The 18,113-nt window shown below is 43.1% G+C and overlaps 1 protein-coding gene across 2 annotated transcripts; it reads right to left on the bottom strand.

Annotated features, from left to right (window-relative positions):
- Nucleotides 1-1,100: 1,100 nt before the first annotated feature.
- Nucleotides 1,101-17,624, bottom strand: Grsf1 (G-rich RNA sequence binding factor 1). 2 transcript variants are annotated; one of them, XM_041671438.1, is made up of 10 exons: nucleotides 17,178-17,624; nucleotides 15,154-15,310; nucleotides 14,002-14,157; nucleotides 13,144-13,287; nucleotides 12,259-12,394; nucleotides 7,529-7,716; nucleotides 5,827-5,951; nucleotides 4,918-5,053; nucleotides 4,318-4,394; nucleotides 1,101-2,774 (listed from the first exon to the last, which is right to left on the bottom strand). In XM_041671438.1, exons 1-9 carry the CDS (start codon nucleotides 17,529-17,531, stop codon nucleotides 4,345-4,347), a joined length of 1,446 nt encoding a protein of 481 aa, XP_041527372.1. In that variant the 5' UTR covers nucleotides 17,532-17,624; the 3' UTR covers nucleotides 1,101-2,774; nucleotides 4,318-4,344. The 2 variants fall into 2 exon arrangements, with proteins under 2 accessions (XP_041527372.1, XP_041527373.1); XM_041671439.1 differs by lacking the exon at nucleotides 17,178-17,624 and adding an exon at nucleotides 16,927-17,050.
- Between the last annotated feature and the right edge of the window lie 489 nt (nucleotides 17,625-18,113).

The raw sequence follows: 18,113 nt of genomic DNA, 5'->3' as shown, positions 1-18,113 counted from the left end.
TTTTATTCATACAATTTCAAGGAACTTCCTAGTCAACTCTATAAAGTGTGAATTTAGAGGCCACATAATGTCAACACTTCAAACTACAGTAACCATGTCAAAATGATACTGGCATAAAACACAGGCAACCTAGAAATAAACCTGTTAAGTATCAATCTCTGACAAGGGTGCCAAGACCACTCGCTACAACAAAGTATTGAGAAAACTGGACACCCATGTGCACAGAAATAAAGTTGGACTCTTGTAGCACACAAAAGACAAGGTTGACCAGCACAAAGTGTAAGAGCTAAACTTCTGAAAAGGCTTCATGACATTGGATTTAGTGATGACATTCTAGATACAACATAAAAGCATAGGCAACAAAAGAAAAACCTGCAGAAATAAAAGTATGTCTAGTTGGGTTTGTGTAGGACTATAGTCCCACCAATTCAGCAGGTGAAGGCACTGCAGATCCAAAAGCTGAAAATTTCTGCAACTTATCCAGTATGCTGGCCAGTTTTCTGTCAGTTTGACACATCTGCTCCCGGCAGCACCAATTACCTCAAAGAGGCACCAAAGAAACTTCATATGGAGTTTGCTTTCTTTATGGCAAAAGCTAGCCATGTAGGCAAAGAAAATACCCTTGCCTCAACTGTTACCAGTCACAGTCCAAACTGGACCAGCAGGATACAAGAAATGGGCAACTGCCAAACTTTGCTCAGACAGGTAGAACGGTTCTTCAGAACTCCCTGCTTCACAGGAACATCGGTCAGGTATGCTAAGCCTGTAGACCAAACATGGATGCTGCAACATTACAGAGGAACTTTGGGTGACTGTCCAGGCAGCTTGAGATTAGGTCATTATGTAACATTTCACCCCTTCTGGGTCTTTGATGGAGTTGAAGACTAGATAGTTATAGCTTTTCTCCGTTATAATAAAAGATGTTAGGTGCAAAACTTTGGACTTCATAGTAAGTTTTTTCTCTAACTTTGTCAAATACAAATAGACTAAATATTGTAACTATAATTCTTACTTGACAACTTTTTGCCATTTATGATCTTACTATGTAAGAGTTAAAACCTTTTTAATCATGATAAAAAGGAGAAAATACTGTGGAATAATCATCTTGTACACTGTAAACATTTGTCACTTGTATTGGTTTAATAAAATGCCGATTGGCCAGTAGCCAGGCAGAAAGTACAGGTGGGGCAACCAAACTAAGGATGTTGGAAGGAAAAGGGTGGGGTCAGGAGTCACCAGTCAGATACAGAAGGAATAGGAGATGAACGTGCCATGCTAAAAAAGGTACCACGTGGCAGAGCATAAATACGGAATATGGATTGATTTAAAATGTAAGAGCTATTCAGTAATAAGCCTAAACTATCAGCCAAATATTTACAAGTAATAATGAATAGTTATTTGTACTATCAGCCAAATATTTACAAGTAATAATGAATAGTTATTTGTAAACTGACAGGCAGGAGAAATGTCCGACTACAGTGGGAACAGGAGATTCAAGGGCAGTGCAGTACCAGTGATAAAACTTCAGAGAGGATTTGGAAACCTCAAACTAGGAATTGAGAGAGAGAGAGAGAGAGAGAGAGAGAGAGAGAGAGAATGAATGAATGAGCAATATCTGTTGGTGGCAGCTGTCACCCCAAAAACAAGGTAAAGAAAATATACAGGACTTTGATTGTTTTACACAGGTATACATAAAGTTAAGTTTATTAATGACTATTTTTGAAGCCAGCCATTTTGTCCAATATTTAAATAACAAGCTATTTAGTATTAAAGCAGAAGATACTGCCATAATGTGACAGAAATACAGCTCTATTCATAAACCCTTCACACAATTATATATTAAATGGTAGTTTTATTTAAGCAAGGCACCCCTACTTGTTCTAAAATATGGGGTGGCTACCCCACTGGAAAAGCAAATGAGAGTCGGATTGTTTTATTTCCAACTAGACCTGGTTTAAAACAAGTGAAGCTATGAATGTTCTTACAGTCTGGACTGCTTTGATGTCACTTTATGATTTCAAACCTAACAAACAGCCTTATGATTTGTCCAAAACCAAAACAAAAAAAGATAAAGAAGGAAAGAAAGAAAAAAGGTAACGGAAAGGGAGACTCAGTGAAATTTTAAATTAGCCTAAACTTCTGATACAGACAGGTGCCAACGTTAAAAGCCTTTATAGGTCAAGGCTTAGGGAGGCTGAGTGAGTCTAGTGTTTCTAAAGACAAAACTGCCAAGTGACCACTTACGCTCAATAACCTGTAGTTTGTATTTTTTTTTTTAAAATTTCTACCCCTAGGCAATCAAATACAGACAAAATTAAACACTACTTGACCAAATCACACGGCCTTATTAAAGTTCTGAAACCTTCCCTTGCTTTGGTGAGTGTCTGGTATAAATACTCCACTATTTTATTTCATGAGAAATTTTATATCAGAGCTCTCAGTCATAGGCAAAAACAAGCAGGAATAAGGTTCTAAAGAGCAGCATTGAATGGAAACATCTTACAACTGCAGTATATCCTCTATGACAGAAACTAAGTTACAGAAACCAGACTTTTCCAATCAGACCCAGGACTGTTTAAATGGAATTTTAAATTTGTAGCTATTTCATAATCCTAAACTGAATCTTTCTCGATCTAAGCACTCCACCGTGAATTTTCCTTCAGAGCACTGCCGTCAGATCCCAGATCCTTTCTCTAGCAGTCACAGTCAATCAACTGGATCTTTGTATCCCATGTTCAAGAGAGGTGTGCAAAGGATATGCTTCCTGCTTCATCCTGAAGATAAAAATAAATAAAAAAATAATTATTCATTCACAATAAAAGATGTTTACATGTTTTCCTACATTACTTAAAGTGACAAATTCAGCTTCACCCCACTAGTGCAAATTATCCAACAAATCAATTAATATAGATAAGGAAAATTAGACATTAGTGTATGCACAGAGCCTAGAATGCAGAAGTGAACATAGAAATATATTTTGTGGAGAACCGAGCTAAAATATGTGTTTAAGAGTTACAATGTATTGACGCTTTATGTCCAAAAATATATTACCTGTGTTTTTAAAAGACAGTAAGTTCCTTAAAGAATCCATCACCACATTCAGAAAACAACTAAAGTGCAATATATTGAATACATGTAAACATTTAGGGAAAAGGGGCACTTAGAATTCATAACTCAAGCCCTTTCTAAAAAGCCAAAACAAACAACAGAAAGATCAAACAGAGCCAAATTCACTCTGAATCAATGATAGAATGTCAGGTAGAGCACTCACCCCTCATCAGAGAAAAACTATTACAGGGACCCAAAACAGGCAACGTGCAAAGAATGAGTGTGGGTGGCCAGCCCCACCGACACATGCACTACACAAGCCCACCCCTAGGGCTCAGGGAGAACCTCATAAGGAGGAGGGTGGTGGAAAGGATGAGAGCCAGACACTCAGCATGCCTGCAGGAGCAACATCTTCTAGACTTGAGAGAGAAGGCTGCACAGTGAAATCTCAAGAGTATGGCTGCCTGTAAGACCTAAATAATGTCACCATCAGTTGACATGTCAACATGGATGGAGGAAATTTCACAAGGCTGCACCTTAGATCAAGAACTATAGGCAATCAGCTGAGCGGTGATGGTGCATGCCTTTAATCCCATCATTCAGGAGGTAGACACAGGCAGATCTCTGAGGTCAAGGCCAGCCTGGTCTACAGAGGGCAGCCAGGACTGTAATATACAGAAACCTTGTCTGAAACGCCCCCCTCCAAAAAAAGCTATAGGCAATTCCGTAGGGATGAGACCTGAAATAGGGTATCCAATCCTGAGTGCTCACCTCAAAATAAACACACAGACAACACTAAATGGACCCAGTAGTGTGTGCGTATAAAATAATCAATGCAGTAGTCATTAATTTGAGAGGACGGAGGGGGGCATGGGAGGAACTGGACGGGAGAAGGGTAGAAAAGACATAAATACAACATTCAAGTATGAAATTCTAAAAAGAAATGTGTGTGTGTGTGACAAATGAGGAACTGTACTTAAGCTTTAAAGGGATAAGAAGATAACGTAAAATACATTTCTGTGTTGATTACAGCTATTAAAACTGTAGAATTAGTTTAAGCATACAGCATTATGTGAGGCATTATGCAAAAAGAATCTATACAAAGATGATGCTTAAAGCCACCACACAATTAAATTTAAAAATTTTTTATATTGATGCTTCACAATTATTAATTAGCTCTTTAGTGAAGAGAATTGTTTCTGCCATATTATCCATTAGTGAGTCTATTTTTAATTAATGTAAGTTTTTTCACAGTTGTAGCTTAATTACCTCATCATCTGGGGTTCTGTTGAACTCTTATTTTCCTTTAGGACATGAATTTAGGAACAGCTCAATATACCTATGTTCTGAATATATAAAAAAAAGTTAGTTTTAGCAAAGACTAAAAGACTTTTTATCCTACTTCAGAGAGCAACACAAATCCTTTACCCTTGCCCTAATTAGACACACACGAAGCTGAGTGTGGTGACATACACCTCTATCCCTGACTACTTGGAAGCTGGAGTGGAGGATCACTGGAGTCCCTTGAGTTTGAGATCATAGGTTCAGGAGGTTAGTCTGGATAACAGTGAGCTCCCCATCTCAAAATGACAATAATAACTGGGTGTGCTGGCCTCTATCTTTCACCCTGGGACATAGGAACCTGAGGAAAGACAACCGTGAGTCTGACACTGGTCTAGTCTACAAAGAAAGACTCTGTCCCAAGCTAAATATACACAAACACAAAATTAAAAAAACAAAAACAGACATCAAGGAAAACTAAATCTAAACAGAAGTAAGTAAAACAATCAGTTTGGTAGTACTAAAGGAATACAATTTGCCAAGGAAAACTTGTAGGCACTTGACAGGAAAACAATGGATCATACTCACGAACATGGGACCGGTCCTTGAGCATAGCTGCTACGGCGTCCTCATGGGTCTTAAAGTGCACGTCAGCTTCTCCAGTGGCCTTCCCACTAGAGCTGTACTCCATAGTGATCCTCACAGGCTTCAAGGGAGCAAAGAACTGAGCAGGGCCAACAAAAACAACAACAATAATTACGAATTATACTTTTTTTCCAGCGAGATGGCTCAGCAAGTAAAGGCCCTTAGCTACCAAGCCCTATACCTGAGGTTCAATTCCAGGACCCACATGGTGGAAAGAGAAATCTGACTCCGGCTAGGTGACTTTTTACTTCCATATACAAACCATGGTTCTCCTCACCAAAAAAAAAAAAAAAAAAAATCACACAATAGTTTTTAAAAGCTGTTGCTAAGTGCCAACAAGCCAAAATTTCCAGTCAACCGTGAGAACACAATCATTACTCCATAGAATCTGCTGCTAAGCTAGGTTCAGTAGGTTAGTTGTATGAAGTGTACTTCAACTTGAGAGAGAAGTATCAGGGCACCGCCCACTGAGGCTGAGGAAAATGCAATAGGTGCAGCCTGAGTCTAAGCACCTAAACTAAAAGTAAATGGATTGAATCAACTTCCTCAAAAAACCACCTCTCCTATTCCGATGATTAACCCTACACCTTAGTTGTCTCTAAAATCCTGATTTTTCCACCTTGAATTATAATTGCTTTTTTGAAGTGATAGGGTCAAGGATGGCCAACCTGGCCCCAAACTCCTGGGACCACATCCTGTGTCAGTCCCACACTTCAGCTACAGAGGATGGGACAAGCCTCTGCTGGGGTGGGATAGAGGCCTCGCCAGAAACACTGCTTTCCCCCAGCCTGCTCCAAATTAACACAAGTTCAACTTCAGATGCACAACCCTCTGAGGCTTACTGGCACACACATTTATAATGTCTTGGGCATTCGCTTGGAAAGGCAAGCCCCGCATGTGGACAAAATGGAGTGAAGGTGCAGACCCAAAGTCGACGACGGCCTCTGGAGGTTTCTCTGACGTCTCCTTAGGCAGTTCTGTAGAAGAAAAAAAATACAAGGACACAAAGCTTCCAGAGCTGTTAGCAGATAATTAGATATGACCTTTAAGTCAAAATCCTCTATTCATCTTGACCCAGAGTACATGAACTTTAAAGCCAAAAACTTGAAATTTCTGCTACTTTACATCACTTAGGAACTCAAACCACTCCCAAATGAAGAATTTATCACATGTGATAATAAAATAAAGGGGCATTAATTAAACTGTAAAGTGGGCACTAAGAACAAAAAGACAGCAAACACAGTGACAAGACAATCCCAGGGCACTGGATCTATCTGTAGGCACTTCCAAATTTCAAAAGACCCCAAATGTTGCTATGGAGTCACAGATGAAAGAAAGATTTAAATCCAGAGGCCAAAAAAGTCCTTAGTCAACATCCCACTCTATCCAAATCATTCCCCCCATGCCGGGTGGTGGTGGCGCACACCTTTGATCCCAGCACTCAGGAGGCAGAGGCAGGTGGATCTTTGTGAGTTCGAGGCCAGCCTGGTCTACAAGAGCTAGTTCCAGGACAGGTTCCAAAGCTACGGAGAGACCCTGTCTTGAAAAATCCAATCAATCAAACAATCAATCAACAAAAGAAACAAATCATTTTCCACTTTAGCGTAAATGCTGGCATTTTGCCTTGGTCTGTTACATTTGCACTGCACCAGCTTCTGAGCACCTACGAAATGACAGTGTAGACAGGTGGCGCCTGCGCAAAAGCCTGGTGGTCCAGAGCCACAGTGCCACAGAGCCATGTGATGCACAAATAAACAGACACACACACACACACACACACACACACACACAATAAATAAACATAATAATAAAACCTAATAAAGGACTGAAGCTTCTCTAGCAGAGGACCTGAGTTCAGTTCCCAGACCGTATCAGGCAACTCTCAACTGCGTTTAACTCCAGCTCTAGAAATGCCCTTTGGCCTCCACTGGTACTATCACATGGACATGGACACACATACACTAATTAAAAATAGTAATGTTTAAAACTAACAGTAGGGGGCTGGAGAGATGGCTCAGAGGTTAAGAGCCCCGGCTGCTCTTCCAGAGGTCCTGATGAGTTCAATTCCCAGCAACCACATGGTGGCTCACAACCATCTGTACTGAGATCTAGCACCCTCCTCTGGCATGCAGGCATACATCGAGGCAGAATGTTGTATACATAATAAATAAATCTTTAAAAAAAAAATAAAAAACTAAAACTAACAGTAGCTGTCAGCCACGTTCAGTCAGTAATGGCACCCACCGCCAGCCTGACAACCTAGTTCTATTCCTGGGCTCCCTAGCGGAGAGACCCGACTCTGGAAGTTGTCCTCTGACCCCACACGTGTGCATGCCCACCTGGATTCATATAGACGTACATGCAAAATACATGCAATTTTTATTTAAAAATATAATTTGTGCATGTAGACTAAGTACATTCTACGCTCATATTCAATCTTTAACTCAACACCCCTATTCTGAATCTCATAATTTCATATAAGCTGACCATGAAAACAGCTCAACGAAACCTAAACATACATACAAGGCAATCCTCAGAAGAGGCAGGACCTTACCTATCTCTTTATCACTTTCAAAAGCTGTCACAGGCTGAATATCTTCATTTACTTCATGTTCCTCAAATACTACTTCTGGCTCAGTTATATATTTAGCAGAAGGAGATGACGATACCACTTTCTTTCCCTTATGAGCTCCAACATGTGTTCGAACTTCATTTCTTCTGCTTGGGAATATCTCTATGTATCTATATACAACAAAGCAAAATGAAAAGGCACAAATTAACTTTACAATAAACTTAAAAAAATAATAATTCAGTATGTGTGGCTAGAGAGATGGCTCAGCAGTTAAGAGCTCTTGCTGCCCTTCCAGAGGATCCTTGTTCAGGTCCCAGCCCCCACACAGGGCAGCTCACAACCATTTGCAACCCCAGCACAAGGGACTCTGACATCCCCTTCTGGCATCTTGGGGCACTTTCACACACAATATACCAATTTTTTAAAAAATTAAAATAACCAGGTTATATATATCCCAACATCTTATGAAACATGGATATCCAAAGACAACAGCAAGAATAAAAAGCCCACCTACACATTAATTCATGACATGTGTTTTTGACAGAGTAGGTCAACATGATAATTTTAGTAATATTGTTGCCAAAATATCAGGCTCATTTCTGTATGTTTATGCATATGGCACTTTTTAATTAGGTAGTTTTAAATATATGTTTTTTGAAAGAGATTACTATTATTATTATTATTATTTGGTTTCTCAAAAATAGGTTTTCTATGTATAACAGCCTTGGTCGTCCTGGAACTCAACTCTGTAGAACAGGCTGGCCTCAAACTCAAGACCTGCCTCTGCCTCCCAAGTGCTGGGATTAAAGGCGTGCACCACCATTGTCCAGCACTTGGGAGGTAGAGGCAGGTGGATCTCTGTGAGTTTAAGGCCAGCCTGGTCTACAGAGAAAGTTCTAGGACACAGAGAAACCCTGTCTCAAAAAACCAAAAGAGAGAGAGTAAGAGTACTGAGAGATACTGTTCAGCTTTTAAGAGATAAGACACAGGGGGAGATGTTTTCTGCACTGACTATGGAAAGTTCTCAGGCCACTAGAAAACTATTACATAAATCTGACCATACATAACTTCAGTCATCTTCAAGCTTCCTTTTCCAAAATGTATTTTTTAATTTTATTATTATTGTGCAAATTACTGCAGAATATTTGATCACACTGAATCCCAAAATTGCATTATTTATTAGAAAAACCAGTTTCTAGTTGTGGTGTGGCCTAGCACACACCTTTAATCCAAGAGCTTTCTGCTTGAATATTGTAAACAGGATTAAATAGAATCAATTATAGGTCAAGAGGCAGAGAAGCAACTAGTCAACAGGAAGATTATTAAGAAAAAAAAAACAGAGAGTAAGAGGGAGTCAGGAGGAAGGATGGAGGCACACACAGGAAGTAGAAGGGAGGAACATTCAATTTGGGCAGAAGAGAGAGGCAGAGAAAGGTCACCTGGGTGCTTGCTTCCTCTGTCGTTTTCACCCCAGCATGCAGTTCCCAAATCTTTATTGGTAAAAATCGAAAGATTAAGATTTTGTTAAAAACAGTACACGTGCAAGTATGAGTGTTTGTGTGGAAGTCAAAGAACAGCGTTGTGGAGTCTGTTTTCTCTTTCAGCCCTGACGTGGGTCTGGGAGTTAAGCTCAGTCCTTGGGCTAGAGAGTAGGCACTTTAACCTGCTAAGCCACCCTCCCAGCCCACGATGTATTATTTGTTTATTCACACACTAACCACTCTTGGCCATTCAGGATAAAGGTCTTGAGGGGCTGGACTCCAAAACCCCACCACACTGGACTTTTAAGCATCTAAAACTTGAAACTAAATAAGCACATTCTTTTGTAAAGTCAGCATACCCTAAAAATTTCTTATAATAATGAAAAGCAGACAATTTTTTTTTTTTTTTTTGTTGGAGCCAGGTGGTAGTGGCACACACCCAGCACTTGAGAGGCAGAGGCAGATGGATCTCTACAAGAGCTAGTTCCAGGACAGGCTCCAAAGCTACAGAAGAACCCCTGTCTCAATAAATAAATAATTTTTTTTGTCCTTTTTCTTTCCACAGCTAACAATCTCAAGGGCTTACAGGTCGATTTTGCATAGTTAATTCTATATAAAACACTAAAAGCTATAAAGAAATTCTCCAGAACTTCACCAAGCAGCTAATGAGAAATTCAAGAATTATCCTAATACCATCAGACACAGTGGTACACATCTTTAATCCCAGTATTAGGGGTGGAAACAGGAAGATCAAAGTTTCAGGCCAGCATAGGATACAAATCAAGCTGGGGAGCCAGCGAGATAGCTCAGTGGGCAATGGTGCTGCGACCAAGCCTGACGATGTGATTTTGATCTCAAAAACACATGCGATAGAATGATGTCCAAATTGTCCTGTGACTCCAAAGACAAGCTTTGGCACACGTGTGTACTCATATGTACACAAGCACATAAATAGAGAAGTTTTAAGTGAATGCAAATTTAAGGCCAGCCTGGGTTCCAGGGTAGATAGATGAGCACTGTTCACTGATAAAGCACCTCACTTAGCATACACAAAGCCCTAGGTTCCGTCCTTAAGCCCCGGGAAGGACAGCTAAGAAGACCAAATGAACACCACTTCTTTGAATAACAGCAGCGGGGACACACACATTAATAATATTCAGGAGGCAGAGGTTCAATATGGCAAGTCTGAGCCAGTCTGGTCCATTTTGTAAATTTCAGGCTAGTCTAGGCTACAAGAAAGACCATGTGCCAATAGGTAAGAACACTTGCTCTTTCCGAGGAGCCAGGTTCAATCCCCATCATCCATATGGTGGCGCACACCATCACTAACCCCAGTTCCACCAGATCCAACAAGAGGCATGCATGTGGTACACATATATGCACACACACAAACCAGTCACAGATAAACAAAAATAAATCAATCGCTTAAAAAAAAAAAAAGTCCTTGTACCCTCCAGAAGAACCCAAGAACTCTGATCAGTTCAAGAGGATCCTGAAATACACAGCTTTGAAAAGCTTCTTCTCCTTTTTTTTTTTTTGGGGGGGGGGGGGTTTCGAGACAGGGTTTCTCTGTGGTTTTGGAGCCTGTCCTGGAACTAGCTCTTGTAGACCAGGCTGGTCTCGAACTCACAGAGATCCGCCTGCCTCTGCCTCCCGAGTGCTGGGATTAAAGGCGTGCGCCACCACCGCCCGGCTGCTTCTTCTCCTTTTAATTTTAAAAGGAGCTAAGTAAAAGGCAACAAAACAGCCTGGAGTTGGCTCAGCAGTTAAGAGCACTTATTCTTGCAGAGAACCCTGGCTCAATTCCCAGCACCCAAATGGTGGCTCACAACCATCCTAACTCCAGTTCCATGGGATCTGACACCCTCTTCTGACATTCCTGGGTAATAGGCATGCATGCAGTGCCCAGATAATCCATGTGACCAAAACGTAAGTAAATCTAAAAAATTTTTCTAAAGAACATTGCAAAACAGTGATTTAAAAAAGTGTACAATTTTTTTAATCTCCAAAAATGAAGATAAGCACAGATCTCTCCTACCTCATTTTTATTATATTCTAATATGATCAGAACATAAAACACTAAATAAGACAACTGACTTCAAGAAGCTGATCACTGTATTTTTAAAAGGGGAGGGATGGATGGGCTAAGGAGAAGGCTCAGATGCTTGCTACATATGCATGAGGCTGAGTTCAGATCCCCAGTATCAATGTAAAAGCTGGGTGTGGTAACCTATCTTTGACCTCAGAGCTGGAGGGGAAGAGGGCAGAGTCAGATGGATCTCAGGGACTCGCTGGCCATCAATCTGGCTAATCAAGCCCCAGGTTCAGTGGAGCCGAATACGTAAGGTGGAAAGAAATTGAAGAAGATACAATATTAACTTCTGGCCTCCAACATCGTCGTGTGCATGCACACACAGTGATATACCACAAACACATAAAATGGAGAGGAACTGCTGGCGGTGGTGGCTCACGCCTTTAATCCTTTAATGCCAGCACTAGGAAGGCAGAGGCAGGCCACTCTATGAGTTTGAGGCTAGCCTGACCTTCAGAGTGAGTTCTAGGATAACCAGGGCTACACAGAGAAGCTGTCTTGAAAAAAAAAAAAAACAAGAAAAAAAAAGGATAAAACAAAATAAAGGAGAGGGACTGTAAAAAAAATGTGGACGTGCTCTAGTTTCCTAAAATTGGTGGTATTTGTGCTATACATGGACTATCTGAAGGGCTTAGATCCTGGCTCACAAGTCAACTATAAAGATATTCTTGTTACAAATGGGAAAATGTGATTGACTGTGGGAGCTATGAGCAATATTTTAATAGGTGCTAATATTGTTAAATGTTACAATATTGTGATTATGAAAGAAAACCTCATTAAAAGCACCTACTAAACAAAAACAACAAAGAAAGTTTTTGCTTGGCAGTGGTGGCAGCTGGGAGACAGAAGTAGATAGATCTCTGAATTTGAGGCCAGCCTGTTCTACAAAGCTAGTTCTAGAACAGTCAACACTATACAAAGAAATCCTGGGTTGAAATACAAAAACAAATGGAACACAGAACACGGCTACACTCGGACTTTAGGTCTACCTGCCACTTAGACCTCACTCAACATTACCGAAATGAGTCTGAGTGATGAGCACTTAGTGGTTCGCTGTGGCATACCTACTTTTCTAGGTCTGGACAACTTGACACCAATGCACTCATCAAAATGACCTGGCCAACGGCTGCTCCACTCACCTGCTCCCAATCTCTTCCCTATGCTTTAGAAGCGCTTGGCTGGCCATTTCTGGTTCTTCAAACTGTACATAAGCTTCCCCTGTTTTTCTTCTTCCTCTATAGTCCATCACAAAAGTAATGTCTACTATGTTCAGTCCTAGAATACAAAAGAATTTACAAATCAGTGCTGCCAACAGCACTTTCTTCATTAGAGTTAACAAGTTTATTCATGCACTAATAAAATTTAGGTACTATTTGCCAACTTCAAAGCTGTACAAGCACAAGGACAAACAGTTATTATGTAACCCAAACCTCAGAACTTATCAGGCAAAGGCAGGAAGATACAAAAGCAAGGTCAGACTTGGCTTCATAGTATGTTTGAAGCCAGGAGAATGTTACAAATAAACACACATGTCTGTGTGTCTGTCTCTCTCTCTCAAAGTTTTTCCTCAGTCCTCCACCCCCACCCCTTGGGCCACTGGTTATACTTTAGGACACAAGCAAAGTTACTGACATGCACATTTTGCAGTTAGAAGTTAGATGATGCTTTTCTTCCTCCTCCTCCTGTGGTGTTGGGATTATAGGTGTGCACTGCCATACCCAGTTTAGGTGGCACTGGGATCTAATTTCAGGGCTTTGCGAATGCTAGGCAAGCATTCTACTAACTGAGCTACATCTCCAGCCCAGATGCTTTTAAGTCATGTAAATTATTATTGTCTTGGACAAATATGACCACTATTTTAAGAAAATAGTTTCTTCATAGTTAAACAAATGTCATGGAACAACTCTGAAAGTTGACATGACCCAAAGATCTGCCTGAAAGGCTGGAACAACTCAGAGGTACAAAAGGAAGAACAGCACTGGGAAAGAGAGCATCAGTCCAAACACGCTATAACTGCCAAGTACCTGCAAAGAAGTCGACAATGTCTTTCTCGTTGCAGCTATAAGGAAGTCCTCTCAAGCGAACCACACCGTCATTTACCACAGGAGAAGACTTGACCTGAAGGTTCTTCATTAAGGCATCCACATCTTCATTGTTTATCTCATACACTACAGAAAAAAAGCACAAAAATGGATTCGAAACTTATATAACAAAGGAAACTCAACTTTAAAAAAAAATCAATTACACTGCTACTTAAATTCAAACATTAATAGTTTTAATCCTTAAGAATTTCTGTCAAGAATGTATTAAGTAACATTTATTGAATATTTACTGTGTTCCAGTTATAACCTTAAAAACTGAGATTGAGCTAGGGAGACAGCTCAGTAGTTCCAAGTACACTAGAAACCATAAAATGGAAGGAGAGAATCATCTTAGAATTGTTCTGTGGACCCTACCACACAAATAATCAGAAAAACTATCTTTAACAACTAAACAAAGCAGAGGGGAAGAGACAGCTCAGCAGCTAAGGGCATGTAATTTTCTTCAAGAAGACCCAGTCTGGTTCCCAGCAACCGTATCAGGTAGTAGTTCACAACAGTCTGCTAACTCCAGCTGCAAGGAATCTGACACCTGCCACCCTCAGGGCACCAGCATTCACTTGAACATTCCACAGACAGACAGACAGACAGACGCGCGTGCGCACTTCACTTTCACAAGCTGTAAAATTAACATTTTATTTGAAAAATGCTATATAATGAAACCTAATTCTTAGTAAGCTAATAAAGTCTGTACGATGTATAACATTTAAGCATGCACCACTGTTAAAAGATCACATGACAACCGCCTTGAAAAGTGTAAAGTCGGAACCAGAGCCTACACACCTTCCACATAGCGCTGCCCCATGTACATCCGGTGCTTTTCTAAGGCCTTCTGCACATCCTGCTCGGACTCCATCTCAACTAAGGCATCACCCCTCCGTTTCCCATCTCTATTTAAGAGGAAATGGACTCCATTTTCATTGTTGCGGATTCTGCAGTCTAAAAATAGAAATCAAAGTTTTGTCTCAACTTTACATATCACTACAATGCAATTTTCCAACAATGCAGGAACCAAAACTGCCCACCAAATCTTTTCATCTTTTTCATGGACGATATATTTTTATCATATTTCCCCTCCTCCAACCACTCTCCCAGATTCTTTACTTAAACCATTCAAATGCTAATGAAGGTGGTGGTAGAGTCTAAAAATGTTCCAAGTAAAAAAGATCTGTGGTGCACGCCTTTAATCCCAGCACTTGGGAGACAGAGGCAGGCGGATCTCTTGAGTTTGAAGCCAGCCTGGTCTACACAGGGAGACCCTGGGAGAGGCAGGGGCAAAAAAAAAAAAAAAAGCAAACCAAGCACGGAAGCTCATCACTCACTGCCCAGCTATTAAATGACAACTTGTTTAATCCTAATCGCCTTCCTTTGAAAACATATCCATAAAGTACTTGCTACAAAAATAATCACTACAATAATCGAACCTTGCCCCCTTTCCTGACACCAAAAGACAACTTTATACTGCCCATTTCTTATCATGGAAACCCAAGACATAGGCAGTCAGGGGCTTACAGAACATCAGACCCACACGACGCCATCAAGTTTACAGTGGCTGATACATTTAGTTTAAGAGGAAAATATAAAATCACAGTCAGAGGGATAATAAAAACTAACCACACACTAGGAAATCCCCCAAATGTATAAATAGGAGGACTCAGTGCAACAGATCTAAATGTATGACAAGAGCAGCTTCTACAGATTCCCATGGACATAGTCAAACACATAGGAAAACAAGTGTTAACTGATCTCACACTCTGTCATTTTAACATGACTTTAAGTATGTACTACATATAGCACCCACAGTGTTATGGTATGAAGAGGTAACCCGTCCTCACCCTGAGAGAGAGCTGCCTTCGGAGCATCTAGACTTGGATTTTTGTAGGACTACCTTCCACTCACACCAAGCTACTTCCTTAAAACACATGTGAGACACACCTGAGAAAAAGTTCAGAACATCCTCCACAGTGCAGGACCAAGGCAGCCCCTGAGCTCGAATGAGGTAGACATCATCCACCTCCTGGCCTAACTTGGACGGGCTCAGTTCGTACTCAGGGAGCGGTGGGAGGTCTTCCAGGTAGGTAGTTTTGGACTCCTTTCAAGAAAAAAGAATTGTAAAAACATTTCTTGGACAACCTGCTTAGAGAATGCTTACATCTACAAACAGATGCACACGAGGTTACTTCAGGTAGAAAGCACACTTCTCAACCTCTGCTTCTGTTTCAGTTTGAGAGTGTCTCTCCATGTGGCCCAGGCCGCCCCAACCTCACCATAATCCTCCTGCCTCAGCCTCCAGAGTGCTGGCTATAGTCTTGCTATATACCAGTGCGGCTTTGTTTGGGGTTTATATTTGATAGCCTAAGACAACATACAAGTATGTTCTGGAAGTAGTACATGCACTGAAGCCACCACTGCCTTCCCAACACTGGCAGTAAGAGTGCGTCCATTAAAATCGGTACAACAGCTCCTTCAATTGACTATACTTAAGGGCCTCATACACACAAATCACATCAGGCCATCTCAAAGCACTGACTATCTAGAACAAGGTTAGATACTGAACAAGATGCCTTAAGTGTTATAATTAAAATACAAAGTACTCTAAATTTAAAAAAATACAGAAAAAAAAAGAATAAACACACAAGATGGCCTTACAAGAGTTATAAAAGACTTTCCGACTTGAAAAAATGGCTATCTCATTTGTCTAAACTGGACAGAAGTAAAAGTCTGACTTTGGCTGGCAAAGAGAACTCAGGGCCACACAGTAGCCGATGATGGCCTTGCGTGTTGGACTCCATGAAGGATACTTAACTCTGTAGGCAAAGGAAGTTAATAAAGAGGCATTGAGATGTGGATAAAAGATGAACGTGAGAACAAGAGGATGCTTGAAAGAACATCAAAGTCCATGAAGCAATAGCCTGAGACACTCACTGCTACTTTCCCGAATTTTCCCAGAATTCCATAAACATCAGGCTTTTGCAGAGAAGGGCAGCAGAAAGTATTGGGCCGGGATTCAAATCAATTAGCTCAGCTACTGGCAGACATGAGCCATGCAGATTAACCTCCCAAATATCATAAATTCAAGCAGACGCAAAACTGAATTAAGATAAACATGGCCCGTGGCATCAGGGGGTAGGGAGACCAAAAGCGTGCGGGCACTTCCCCGATGCCACCTAAGACGCGAAAGCGAAAAGCTTCACATACAGAGAACAAAATAGTTGCAATATGAATTTTTTGAACGTCTTTCTTAAGAGAAGGGAAACGATAAAGAATGAGAGCGCAGGTTCACATCTGTGGCCCTTAAACCCTCACCCACGGTCGTCCCCGCCCAATACTCGTTGCCCCCCCCCCAACTTCCCAAGGTCTCCCCTGAGCTCCCCGCATCCACGGACAACCGCGGCCCGAAAGGCCCTTCTGTCAAGACAAGTGGACTTGCAGAGGTGACCTTCAGTCAGGTGGACAGCCGCCGGCTCCCGGCGAACGCGGGAGAGGGGCGCGCGGGGTCCGTCCCCAGGTTAGCCCACGTTCCCGTGCGCGCGGGGCTGCGCGTCGGTGGCCGGCCGAGGAGGCCCGAGCCGCCCGGCCTACCGCTCCCACAGCACGGCCGGCCCCGACCCTCCGCGGGCTCCGGCCTCTCAGCTTCCCCTCCGGCGGGCAGAAGGCTAAGGAGAGGACGCGGGATGGGGGGCGTCGGGCAGCCCCCCCAAAACCTACCATGGGCCCGGCGGGAAACAAGGCCTCAACATTCACCCCAGCCACACTTACACTGCCCAACCGCCCAACCGTCGGAGGGAACAAAACAAGGAGAAAAGCCGGGGCCGGGAGAGCGTCCCTTGTTCCCGTGCCCAATAGGAGGACGGAGCGGGAGGGAGGCGGGGGTGCGGCGCGTGCCGCGGATCCCCGGGCGCGCACACGAGGCGCACGCGGACGGCGCGGACGGGCACGGGCGCGCGGCCGCCACCTACCTGGCTGTAACTCCGCGCCGGGCCCGCGGCGGCCGCCAGCGACGGCGGGAGCAGCGGGGTGCGCAGGGCCGAGTAGGAAGCGGCGGCGGCCGCGGCGGCGGAGGGTCGGGCGGGCACGGGACCCGCCAGTCTCCCGGCGGCCGCGGGCCCGAGCTGCAGGCCGCGTGTCTGCGAGGCGGCGGCCGCGGCGGCCCCGAGCAGCAGCAGCAGGCGGCGGCGGCCCGAGACGCCCGACGGGAAGGTGCCGGCGGCCGAGTAGAAGGGCAGGCAGGCGGCGCCGGTGCGCTGGCAGCTGCTGCAGTTGCAGCCGCAGCCCCGGAGCAACGCCCCTAGCACCCAGCGCGTCCCGGCCATCGGATCCGGAGGCGGTGCGGGGCCCGGTGGTGGCCGCTGTGGCGTGAGCCGAGGGAAAGCGGAATCCAGGGCGGGGGAGGGGGCACCGCGCACATGCGCCGCGCGCACCGGGGGCTGAGACCGAGGCTGGGAGGTGAGCGAGCGGCTCCGCCTGGGCTCCGCCCTGGAGGCGGGGCTGCCTGGGCGGTAGGGGTGCGGACGGGGTGACCTGAGAGCTTCGGTCCAGGTCAGGGTAGAGCTGAGAGGTTTCTGGAAGGAATGTGATTATCTAAAACGTGTTGGGACGATGCTGAGGGGCCGTTGATACCCTCAACCTTGAGATAGGTACAGAAGGCCAACTCTGGTGGGAACTGAAGAACTGGTTTTAAATTGTGTGTGGATAATTTATGTTGTATATAATCTCTATTTATAATATATATATAGTATGAAGCCTTAAGACAGCAAAATCACAAGTGTATTATGAAGCCTTCCTTAGTAAGACAGCATAATCGCAAGTGGACATGCAAAGCTCACATAAATAAATGATGAGTGGTTTTGCAGTTTTCCTCCTGTGGCCAGGACCTGTCAAAGGCAAAAGAGATA

This window comes from Microtus oregoni, unplaced genomic scaffold, assembly GCF_018167655.1.
Source record: "Microtus oregoni isolate MIOR12 unplaced genomic scaffold, Mior012 000021F_ref0000039, whole genome shotgun sequence".
In the NCBI taxonomy this organism is placed as follows: Eukaryota; Metazoa; Chordata; class Mammalia; order Rodentia; family Cricetidae; genus Microtus; species Microtus oregoni.
The sequence above is the reverse complement of the archived record's forward strand: the minus strand, read 5'-3'. Positions and strand labels throughout refer to the sequence as shown.

What these genes read in the sequence shown, in the direction of transcription:
- Grsf1 (XM_041671438.1), bottom strand. Translation starts at nt 17,531, where the DNA reads ATGGCCGGGACGCGCTGGGTGCTAGGGGCGTTGCTCCGGGGCTGCGGC. An exon ending in AGGGAAGAGATTGGGAGCAG is followed by an intron (nt 7,717 to 12,258) that starts GTGAGTGGAGCA and finishes TGTTGTATATAG; the next exon opens with ATACATAGAGATATTCCCAA. An exon ending in ATGCCCAAGACATTATAAAT is followed by an intron (nt 5,054 to 5,826) that starts GTGTGTGCCAGT and finishes GGCCCTGCTCAG; the next exon opens with TTCTTTGCTCCCTTGAAGCC.